Raw genomic sequence first — 12428 nt, 5'->3', positions numbered from 1 at the left:
TGCTCCTGTAATTTTGCCAACAGGTCCAAGGCAATCCTTTGCTGTAGACTGGGTATTTGTTTGGTATAACTATTCTTTCATCAATAATAAAAGTAGCAGTTACTTGAAAACAGATCAAAACTTCTGAGAGACTTGAGTATGGGAGTTGACACTGTATGATGTGCTTCCAGAATAGCTAAGTCAAAAAAGTACATTTGGTCCTTTATTTCAAAACCAGCAAAGACAAGCATAGTGATATATGTATAGTGATAAAAAACTAACAAAAATAAATTAGCAATATAGCAAAATTAATGAAATAAGCATTCCAGGTACAGCAACAAAGCAAAATAAATAGTCATTAAAAAAAATCACCCCATGGCCCCTCTCAACCTAAATAAAACAAAGTGGGAATACTTAACTACAGCTGTCCCCTACTTTACGGAAGTTCGCTTTACGCCACTTTGCTTTTACGAAAGACCTACCTGTTTTCGCTAACCGAAAGAAATCCAAAGAGGATTTTCGCTTTTATGAAAAAAGGCACCTGCTTTAAACTTGTGTTTACCCCGAGAAAGACTACCATGACCGTGAAGCCTTGCGCAGGCAGGTATGTGCGCGTGCATGTATGTGCTGATTTTTTTTCTACAATTGGTTTTAGGCCAAATCTTCCCGATTCTGATAAGTGAAACTACACTGTACATACATTATTTCTACTTTATATAGGTTGTGTATTCATTGTATCATTCCTGCTTTTACTATATGTTAGTGCTATTTTAGGTTTTATGTGCTATTTGGTATGATTTGGTAGGTTATTTTTTGGGTCTGGGAACGCTCAAAATTTTTTCCCATATAAATTAATGGTAATTGCTTCTTCACTTTACGCCATTTTGGCTTACAAAAGGTTTTGTAGGAACGGTCTACTTTCGGACAGCAGGGGAAACCTGTATACTCATTTGCTTCCACCACTATGTTACAAATTGCCCATAATAAACGCACAACACAAAATACAATACAGAAAGACAAAAACAGATACATGGCTCCTACAATTACTACCACTATTTCCCTCCAATGCAAACTCTTCGTCAACAGATACCCAAGATGAATTTAAACCATTGGAGGATAAAAAAAATAATTTTCTGAGCAAAATAATAACAACTTGCTATACATTCAATTTAATGATGGCAAGAATGCACAAGAAGACTTCCTTTATGATTACTCAATCAGACAAGTCTCAACTGCCAGTGTCACAGAACCTGCCTCATGATTCTGCAAGTAGACTGTAACTTTTGTACAGTTCTGTACAAATTTGTAGACTGTTATTTTTTTTAAAGAATCACTGTTGGACTTTCATAAAGGCTGGATATCCAATATTAGTCTTTTTTGATGGGCAGTGGAGAGAGAATAATCATTCAAAAAAGTATAATTACACTGCATGTAACATGGAAAAAGCTGTTAAACTCAATCCAAAATATTACCAAAATAATAAACTTTTAAGAACACTTTTGGGAAAGAATTTAAAAATTGGTACCAACATAGCTGAGAAATTAACCAGTATTGTACCAGATCTGACTACTCCATCTCAAAGAAAATAACCTTTTGAGTTGATCTAAAATATTACAACTGCAGAAAATATTAGTAGTGGAAGTGTGTTACAGATTAATTAAGCATTATTTATTTTTTTAAAAAGCACATTAAGCAGTAGTTCCTGGCCACATTTTCAATGAATAGAATCAAATTTAAAATAAAAGATGTATAATACCAACAAGATACAATATACTAAAATCACAAATCTGTAGAGCAGCAGATTATTTATACATTTCTTCAAGTAATTATTCCCTTTTAGTTAATAAATTGTAACAATAAGACGTTGAATATGTCATTGCTGAGTGAAAAGTTATTGCCCACCTTTACGAAAGCCAGACTCGGAGTCAGATTAGTTGATACTAAATAAGGAAATAACATTTATATGTCTACCAAGGAATCATGCATAGCACAATGGATTGCTAATTTTATCAAATGTTTGTTGGGTATACCCATCAGGAAACTTATTACATAGGAAGAGATCTATTCTCTGTGTTGGTTAAAAATACTATTCAGTGTAATCCACCTAGGTCCACTGCTCTGCAGATCTCAGTACACATCCAACTGCAGTTTAAATCCAAAAGTGTTTCTGCCTCCATCACCTTCTCAGGCAGTGAATTCCAGATTGCTTCCCCCCTCAGCATGAAAGAACTGTTCCTCATTTTGCATCAAGCCCTCAGCCAATTACAGTAACTGAACTTTACACTTAATTTTTGATCCAAGGAAGCTGAGGTCCTATAAATACGTTTTCCCTCAGTCTCCACTGTGAAAACAAAGTAATTCTGGGTAATAGCATATTTTCTCATAGCTACAACGTTCCAATTCTGGCAATACCCTTGTAGATCTTCTCTGCACCCTTCAAGACAGTCACATTTTTCCTAAAATGCACGCCGTGGCATGGCTTGCCTAGTATAATCATATAACAATCACAGCATGGAAACAGGCCATCTCGGCCCTCCTAGTCCGTGCCGAAGTCTTAATCTCACCTAGTCCCACCTACCCGCACTCAGCCCATAACCCTCCACTCCTTTCCTGTCCATATACCTATCCAATTTTACCTTAAATGACGCAACTGAACTGGCCTCTACTACTTCTACAGGAAGCTCATCCCACACAACTATCACTCTTTGAGTAAAGAAATACCCCCTCGTGTTTCCCTTAAACTTCTGCCCCCTAACTCTCAAATCATGTCCTCTCGTTTGAATCTCACCTACTCTCAAGGGAAACAGCCTATTCATGTCAACTCTATCTATCCCTCTCAAAATTTTAAATACCTCGATCAAATCCCCCCTCAACCTTCTACGCTCCAATGAATGGAGACCTAACTTATTCAACCTTTCTCTGTAACTTAAGTGCTGAAACCCAGGTAACATCCTAGTAATTCGTCTCTGCACTCTCTCTAATTTATTGATATCTTTCCTATAATTCAGTGACCAGAACTGTACACAATATTCCAAATTTGGCCTTACCAATGCCTTGTACAATTTTAACATTACATCCCAACTTCTGTACTCAATGCTTTGATTTATAAAGGCCAGCGTTCCAAAAGCCTTCTTCACCACCCTATCTACATGAGACTCCACCTTCAGGGAACTATGCACTGTTATTCCCAGATCTCTCTGTTCCTCTGCATTCCTCAATGCCCTACCATTTACCCTGTATGTTCTATTTGGATTATTCCTGCCAAAATGTAGAACCTCACACTTCTCAGCATTAAACTCCATCTGCCAACGTTCAGCCCATTCTTCTAACCGGCATAAATCTCCCTGCAAGCTTTGAAAATCCACCTCATTATCCACAACACCTCCTACCTTAGTATCATCGGCATACTTACTAATCCAATTTAGCACCCCATCATCCAGATCATTTATGTATATTACAAACAACATTGGGCCCAAAACAGATCCCTGAGGCACCCCGCTAGTCACCGGCCTCCATCCTGATAAACAATTATCCACCACTACTCTCTGGCATCTCCTATCTAGCCACTGTTGAATCCATTTTATTACTCCAGCATTAATACCTAATGACTGAACCTTCTTAACTAACCTTCCATGTGGAACTTTGTCAAAGGCTTTGCTGAAGTCCATATAGACTACATCCACTGCCTTACCCTCGTCAACACTCCTCGTAACTTCTTCAAAAAATTCAATAAGGTTTGTCAAACATGACCTTCCACGCACAAATCCTTGCTGGCTACTCCTAATCAGATCCCGTCTAACCAGATAATTATTAATACTATCCCTAAGAAAACTTTCCATTAATTTACCCACCACTCATGTCAAACTGACAGGTCTATAATTGCTAGGCTTACTTCTAGAACCCTTTTTAAACAATGGAACCACATGAGCAATACGCCAATCCTCTGGCACAATCCCCATTTCTAATGACATCTTAAAGATCTCCGTCAGAGCTCCTGCTATTTCTACACAAACTTCCCTCAAGGTCCTGGGGAATATCCTGTCAGGACCTGGAGATTTATCCACTTTTAAATTTCTTAAAAGCGCCAGTGCTTCCACCTCTTTAATTGTCATAGGTTCCATAACTTCCTTACTTGTTTCCCACACCTTACACAATTCAATATCCTTCTCCTTAGTGAATACCGAAGAGAAGAAATCTCTCCCATTTCCCTCGGCTCCACACATAGCTGACCACTCTGATTCTCTAAGGGGCCAATTTTATCCCTCACTATCCTCTTGCTTTTAATATAACTGTAGAAACCTTTTGGATTTACTTTCACCTTATTTGCCAAACCAACCTCGTATCTTCTTTTAGCTTTTCTAATCTCTTTCTTAAGATTCCTTTTACATTCTTTGTATTCCTCAAGCAATTCCTTTACTCTATACTGCCTATATCTATTGTAGACATCCCTCTTTTTCCAAACCAAATTTCTAATATCCCTTGAAAACCATGGTGCTTCCAAACCTTTAACCTTTCCTTTCAACCTAACAGGAACATAAAGATTCTGTACCCTCATAATTTTACCCTTAAATGACCTCCATTTCTCTATTACATCCTTCCCATAAACAACTTGACCCAATTCACTCTCTCTAAATCCCTTCACATCTCCTCAAAGTTAGCCTTTCTCCAATCAAAAAACTCAACTCTAGGTCCTGTCCTGTCCTTCTCCATAATTATATTGAATGGTAAATGGTTCTAACATAACATCCTGCACACTCGTATTCTATGCTTTGGCTAGTAAGAAAAGAAAAGTAATACCTATGGCATTTTACTTCCCTTATCTGGGAGGCTGTGGATCTAGAAAATAAAGATGGTGCTGGAAATGGAGTGGAGGTGAAAGATCAGCTATGATTTGAATGAAAGGAAGAGTAGGCTCAAACAGGCCATATGATCCACTCAGGCTTTGATTTCTTGCATTCTCATCTTATACTCTCCATTATTCTTCTCCGCTTTCAATATTCTTCCATTTATTGCAATTCATTAAATTCATTATCTCAGTTCTCTGGATTAAAATTTTATTGCAGTTTTATTCTGCTTAAGTGACCATCTATATCTCCTCCTGTAACCCAAGTCTTTCCAGTTCACTATTAACCACACAACAATTTTCATATTATTTACAAACTTCATCACATTTCTACATTTGGGACTAAATACTACATTTAAAAACAAGCAAACACCAAGCCTTGTGGAACTTTACTAGCACCAGCTTTCCAAAAACACAAACTGCTGTCAATCATAACCATTTCCTGCCATTGTATCAATTTTAGATCCAAATTGCCACTCTTTCTTTAATCCACCAGGCTACAAGATCTTGTCAATGGCTCTGCTAAAATCCAAGTAGACTACTTTTAACAAATTATCTAATCTCAGTTTCATGATTTACCCATTTTCAAAATGATAAATCCCTCAGTCTTTCCTCTTTACAATGTTTATCCCATTTAATATTTCACAGATTTTCACCTTAACTATAGTATTGAGGCTCCCTGAGTCACATCACAGATGACCACTGTAGACAAATTCTTCCTTTAAAAAAAAATAACTTCTCAACATAGATATAGAAATTGGTTACAAAAATGTAAACATATATGGGGGTTTTAGAAGAGGGGTAGCAACTAGTCAATTCAAAATACAATAAAGAAAACGAATTACATGTAACCTCAGTGCGGTAATCAAACAGGCACTATTGTTTTAAGAATGCAGGATGCCACTCAAAGAGATTTGGTTTGGAAACTTACAAGGGAATCTCTGCTATTACCAGTTAAAATACTTTATCATCAAACAATGTAGCACCCATGGATAGTTTAAGGCCATTGAAACTAGCTACCAAATACTCATTTCCATAGATGCTGACTGACCTGTTGAATTCCTCCAGCAATTTGTATGTGTTGCTTTGGATTTCTAGCATCTACAGAATTTCTCATGTTTATGCTTATGAGAAAAAAAGTGAAGTAGTTTAAGCATTGGTTAATATGTGGTAAGTATAATATGTTAATATGTGTGAGTCCCTTCAATGGGAGGGTTCAAGGCTAGGAACCAGCCTTTCACAATCTACATCAATAATTTGGTTAAGGTCCATTAAATGTAAGGTGTCTGAATTTGCTAATAAAACAAAACTGGAACACTGTGTAGGCAGTGATTAGGAAGCAAAGAGCCTTTACAGGATGAAGACATTGGTGAATGGGATAAACATGGCAAAAGGAATATAATGTGGAAAACTGAGAGGTCATCCATTTTAGAAAAGTTGGTTGAAGGAAATGTGTGTCCATAAGAATTTGGCTGCATTAATCACTTAAAGTTAATTGATTCAGCAAGTAATTAGGAAGGCAAACAATATGAAAAAGTTATTGTAATTGTTCAGGGCCTTGATGAGGCCCCACCTGGAAAATCTTGAACATATCTTTTGGATATACTTATATTATCTAATACTTTTGATGTACTGTACTAAAATTATACCGACAAGTTTAAGAAATCCGTTAGCACAGTAATAATGGGGAACAAGAGGATGAAAGAGTGCTCTTTATAGAATCGCTATGACCTTCAGATTGTATTTTAGATAGAAATATGGGTCCAACGTTCCTAGCAATCTAGTTTCCTTGCTCGGAGTGGAATCGATTCGGTCAGTAGGGAACCCAGATTGTTTGGGCACCAGAGACGATGCCTTGTAGCCTTTCCAAATGTTAAACTTGAGGATTTTTTTTTTTGGAAAATGGACATTGAAGGAAGAAATTAGCCTGACAAGACATCAAAAAATCACACAAACCATGAAGAAAATTAACGTTTTCTAACATCTTCCTAACAAATAAAACTATTCACAATAAAGTTTCCGACTTCTAACATACTTCACAAACACAGGATCTATTTGTATAGGTTAAACTCCGTCAGGTTTCACGGATTATGCCGTTGAACGTATTAATAAGAGCGGCCTTACCGGCGCCAAATATGTCGAAAGTCATTAGTCCCAAATAGATAGACGATAGAAGAGTGAAGTAATATCTGGTCAACAAAGGAAAGAGCACGGCCATTCTAAACACCTTACAGAGTGAATGGTTCAGATAGTTTCATTAGTTGAGAAACGAGGAAAGAACTCATCAACACAGCGAGTCTAACGCTCATGCGAACTTGGTAGAAAGTCTATTTGTCAGAAGCAGGTGAGACACAATAACAGCAAAATATGCACAGTACCTTAGTAAAATAAATTAAACCTAACAATTGAACGGTAATGAAATCCACCACAGATACTAAAGACCTGCAGGGTATAGGGAAATTTCAGGGAGCCAGTGGCCGTCCTGTCAGCACAGCAGAGTTGGGGAATACGGGGCAAACCGTCAATGCTGTCCATGGCTCCTCCGTCACTTGGCATCAATTCACTCGTTAGCGACCTATGTGGCTTTTTTTCAGGGTGGGGGGATGGGGTAAACTGACTTGAGCACTGTGAGCGTTTGTGATCAGGATAGTGTACATTACCTGTAATAACTGCACCGCGGTCACCGACCCCACAACCACAGCTGCCGCCACTCCACTCTCGGGAACCGTATCCAAGCAGCAAAGCATTGTGGGATGTACAGCATCGACCAATGCCGGTGTGATCACGCAAGCCATTCTGGTAGCTGTAGTGCCACTTGTATGTGTTAGAACAGCGCAGATTGACAACGGACTATTGCTCCCGGCATGCACGACGCTGCAAAAGCGGTCACATCGAAGACGGAACTTCTTAGATAGAGCAATGAATCCAAGAAAATAAATTCGAAGAAAATTAATTTTAAAAATCCAATTATGAAGAACGGATATTTTGTATAGTTTCAAAGTTCAATAGCAGGGATATTCAGCATACAGAATTGCGAAAGCGGCAAATGTCAGCTACCAAGTGGCCTTGGTAGAGTTTGTTGGGATTTTTGTTTGTTCCCGAAACTATCATAGAGCACTACACTGAACCAGGGACTTCAGCCTACCTAGACTCATCAACCCGCATCTGGGTAACTTCAGCCGAAAAACAAACTTTTCTTTCTGAAATCATAAATACATGGAAATCTCGGACCGTAGAATTTAAATAGCACGCTTATTGAAGCCTGCCGAATGACACATTCCCAAGAAGCAGCACATCCTGGCTTCTTCAGTTGGAGATCTACTATCCAAATGGTTTTAAAGTTTTGCCACAGTTGTGCAAAGAATTAATTAGGCCGTAGTGTGAGTTTGGATGATGTTGGATGGCAATTTAAGGTGTGAGAAACCTCAAGGGGAATAACAACTTGTAATGGTACTTGGAAAACGTTATGCATTAACTAACGAAAATGAAAGACCGTCTAGTTTGGGAGAAAATATAGAACGGCGTTCTATATTGAAAGGTGTTCAGAGATCGGACACTAATCACAGTGCTGCATTAATATGCAGATACAGCAATAATTACAAAAGACGTTTAGCTTTTGATGTGGATGCGAGAGTGAAGGTCTAATGTAATATTTGCATTGTTAGAAGTTCACCAGGTGTTCCGCTCCGAGGGCAGATTAAACAGATGGAGTCTGCTGATCTAGAAGATGAAGACGTGGTCTCATTGAAACATTCTAAATTGCCATGATGCTTGATGATGCATATAGTTATAATGTTTCCTCTAGCTGGATTGGGTCGAGTACCAGTTGTTGCTAAGGGATTGACCATTTGGGACTGAGAGGAGAAGAAATTTCTTCACCGAAATTATTAATATGAGGAGTGTTTCAGTGGACTGGAATGGGCCAAAAGGCCTAATTCAGCTCCAAATGTCTTATCAAAAAAGTCACAATGAATTTAATTAACAGGAAAGACACCATCTCATGGGTGTGTGTGTGTGTGTGTTGTCTCAATGGTCAATTCTTCCTATGTGATTAGTATACCATAGGAATGTAGTTTCAGGAAAAATATTAGTCTTGGATCTTAATGTTCTTATAGGGAAAAAAAGTCCTACTTATAATGAAAAATTACTCCAGGGTGCAGATGGTGGTACCAAGTATACAAAGACATTGACAATTTAAACATGATAGGGTTATTATATTTGGAAAAAACACTCAGGACTTTGAATGAGAGGTGGGAGATATTTGCAAGAAGATATTACAACAACCTCTTACATTTGCTTTTAAGAATGCCTAACTACTTTAAGTTTAGCTATTCCTAGACCTGTACTTCGCTTGTATTAGTTGAAATCTGAATAATTTTGAACAAATCTGTTATTTATATTAAATAAAGATCACATAGTGTTAACCTCAATTATAATGCCCTCAGAAGCATGATGGAAAAAACAGAGAAGCTAACATGCTACCAAACTGAAATAGAAATAAAAAGTGTGCTGGAAATTTGATGAGTTGAGTGACTGGCTGCTTTTTGATATACCAAGGACATGGCCTGGATTAACTCACTTTCAGAATTTCGTGGTTCTGGAGGTGGGTGGACTCGAGGTTGGTGCCTCTGCAGTGTGTTGTGGAATTCGGAAGATCTCTGGCTGTGTGCCCAGAGACCAGAGTTCTTAAGGCACAGAGCTCAGCTAAAGCGACACAACGGACTCTTAGCATTGTAAATCAGTGAGCTGTTTGTTATGTTGGCGCTCCCGCTGTGAAATGGAAATACCTCTTTTTCCTTTATTAGGGAGGGGGAGAGGGGGAGAGAGAGAGACAGACAGACAGACACACACACAGGTATGTCGAATTACCGGGTGAACGAGTAGACTTTGGGGTTCTGCAAGTCTGTGTCTTTATTGATCCTTTGCTGTACATTTGAGTGCTCAGTAGGGGGTGCTGATGGTTTTTTTTTAGTTGGTTGGGGAGGGGAAAGTGTTGCTGCTGCTTACACATGGGGGGTAGCTGGGGGGCTTTGGGGTTCTAACATTTAACTCTCATTCATTCTTTGGAGCACTCCTGTTTTCATGAATGGTTGTGAAGAAAAAGAATTTCAGGATGTACATTGTATAAATTTCTCTGACCTTAAATGTACCTTTGATATTAATGCTGACATTTTAACTCTTTCCATAGATGTTTCCTGACCTGCTGAATACTTCCAGCATTTTGTTTTTATTTCAGATTTGCAGCATCTTTATTTTCAAATGAGAACAATTACAATCAGTAAGTGAAAGCAACTAGAGTACAACTATCTACTCACTCCTTTGAAAAATAGGACAACAATATTAAGTCTATTCTGCTGCATCTAATGGGAAAACATCACAATTATTCACAAAGGTGTCCACTGTTCCAAGGAAAGATTCACGGAGATATTGAATAAACTGATCTAACTCTGACCTTTCATAACTTTTACAAATCTATGTATTGCAATGAAATCAAAACTTCTCCAATGATAAAATTCAACATAATATTCTGTGAAAGAATTAGTGGTGAGAAATAAACTCTCTGATGGGAAGGGTACAAGTGTGCAGCTGCAGAAATAGCACAATGGCTTTGTTGTGAATAAAAGATAAATTCAGCTGCTGGTTAAGGTGTATGTTTTCAATCTACTTAACAAGTCAGTCAAATAATATAACTGGTATGACTCAAAATATTTTAAGGTACAGTATATAACATTCAATAAAGAATACAACCAATATAATTTTTAAACAATTAACAATTACAGTACACACCGTTTTGAAGTAGTAGTAACTTTAATTACACTGTTCAGAAACATCTTTGTATACTCAGGCTCAAACATTTTGCTTTTTCATGTTATTATATTTCCATGTCTGCTAACAGCTATAACAAATAGCTGCACATTTAATTACAAAATTAAAACCAAGATTTCACAGAACACTGCTTATTTGAACTTAACTTAAAATTTCAAATTACAAAAGGCATAAAACACCTTAATATAAAAGGGTGTGTATGTTGATCATAAAATCTTAGTGGCCTTCAATGGATGAGTTTAAATAAAAATATAGCTGAATACTCCAAATTCAGATACAATTGCAGAAGCTAAAAAATATTATTCAACTTTGCGCTTGGCCTTAGTAAAATGGCAGCAATTATTTACATTTGTTTTAAAATTGATATCAGGATGGTTGCTTAAGTCGTTCAGGACTATGTATCAACAATTTTGGTAAACTGCATCAACTAATGTGTCATTACTCATACTAACAAAAATCAAACAAAATTTTAAAAATCCCTTATTCATCTTACTATCCTAACACATAACACTATGACACAGTTTTGTACTGTTATATATACATACTGCAATGCAGAGTGGATTCTGCTACATAGATTACGATCAGTAAAAATCCATAAATGCAGTAATCATTACCAGGCAAGATTATTTCAGACACCTTTGGTTGAACAGGTTAAGTTTCCACATATCAGCTATAAAGCAGAAACAATAAAAAGTTGTAATTTCTGAAAGTACACTAAAATTTGGTCTGAATGATTTGCTTTGCAGTTATATGGTGTAGAAAAAATACATTGTAAAATACATTGTACAAACAACCTACAAAACTCTAGATTATATGTAATAATGCAGGTCAACATCCATTCTTTTTCACCCTTGAAAGTGTATTGAAGCAAGAATTATTGAAAGACATTATATACACAAACAATATTATAAATAATTACAATATTATTTGTAACCAATGCTACTACTCTGGAAATAATATACATATTTTTAGTTAAAACATGAACTGATCTTAGCACTTTAGTTAGCTGTGTGCCATGTTAGGAAAATGTCATCATTAGCTTGAGCAAAATTGAAAAACAAATTCCTAATTTTTGCCTGATCTGGATTTGAAAACATGGGAGTACCAGCCAATGGTAATTCTGAGAGAGGAAAAAAAAGAACCTCATGCAATGCACCTTGTGGAGAATTATTGCTGCAGCGAGGGGTACAAACAGCAAAGGCTTGTATATTAGAAAATACCATTTTATAACATTAGAGAACATCTCTGGCACAATAAACATGCAGATTGATTATTGCAGAGATAAACATGTTATTTAGATCTTCATTACCTTTAATTGAAAATAAATAAAGCACTTCCAGGTTTAAAGTTTTTAAAATGGTGCAGTATATTTTCTTTCGCAGTTTTCTTGTATCTGCACCATTTGGACCAAATATGCACTATTTCCTTTAATTGATGCAGTATTTTCATCCCAAATGTTAATGGATTCAACAATTATAATCTGATTTTGTAGACATTAGCCAAATAACATATTGAGGTTTCCTTGTCATAAGGCAGTTGAACAGCTATGAATTATTTTAACATTCATTTTGTTGAAGTTGCTGCCATCGAAAACTTGTATTCAGAACTTTATAATCCTCTTCATTTTTTTCTTGTTCTTTAGCAAACTGCATGAAAACCTAAAGTTGTACAAGGAAGGATTTTCTGAATTAGATATATAACATTCTACAAATTCAACTGACACTTCAGATATGCATCACTGTAATTTCTGCCCGTCTAAAGTTTTGAATTATGGATGGAG

The 12428-nt window shown here is 36.8% G+C and overlaps 2 protein-coding genes and 1 long non-coding RNA gene across 4 annotated transcripts in view; 1 reads left to right on the top strand and 2 right to left on the bottom strand.

Annotated features, from left to right (window-relative positions):
* Positions 1 to 7569, bottom strand: part of lrrc45 (leucine rich repeat containing 45) — a 79552-nt gene extending 71983 nt beyond the window's left edge. The window contains exon 1 of one of the 2 annotated variants that reach the window (XM_059948572.1): positions 7483 to 7569. The gene's annotated coding sequence lies outside the window, so the exon portion shown is untranslated. The remainder of the gene's footprint in view (positions 1 to 7482) is intronic. The other variant, XM_059948573.1, reaches the window with a different exon arrangement.
* Positions 7570 to 7679: 110 nt separating this feature from the next.
* Positions 7680 to 11240, top strand: LOC132380063 (uncharacterized). The gene is made up of 2 exons (XR_009507629.1): positions 7680 to 8235; positions 10011 to 11240. It is a non-coding gene; the product is annotated as an uncharacterized LOC132380063 (long non-coding RNA).
* The window catches only part of abca5 (ATP-binding cassette, sub-family A (ABC1), member 5), a 111018-nt gene continuing 109208 nt past the window's right edge, over positions 10619 to 12428 (bottom strand). The window contains exon 38 of the mRNA XM_059948569.1: positions 10619 to 12306. Within this exon, the coding sequence (XP_059804552.1) occupies positions 12205 to 12306 (102 nt within the window). The 3' untranslated portion in view covers positions 10619 to 12204. The remainder of the gene's footprint in view (positions 12307 to 12428) is intronic.

The sequence above is a fragment of the Hypanus sabinus genome, chromosome 23, assembly GCF_030144855.1.
Source record: "Hypanus sabinus isolate sHypSab1 chromosome 23, sHypSab1.hap1, whole genome shotgun sequence".
Lineage (NCBI taxonomy): Eukaryota > Metazoa > Chordata > Chondrichthyes > Myliobatiformes > Dasyatidae > Hypanus > Hypanus sabinus.
This window is presented reverse-complemented; position numbering and strand designations above follow the sequence as displayed.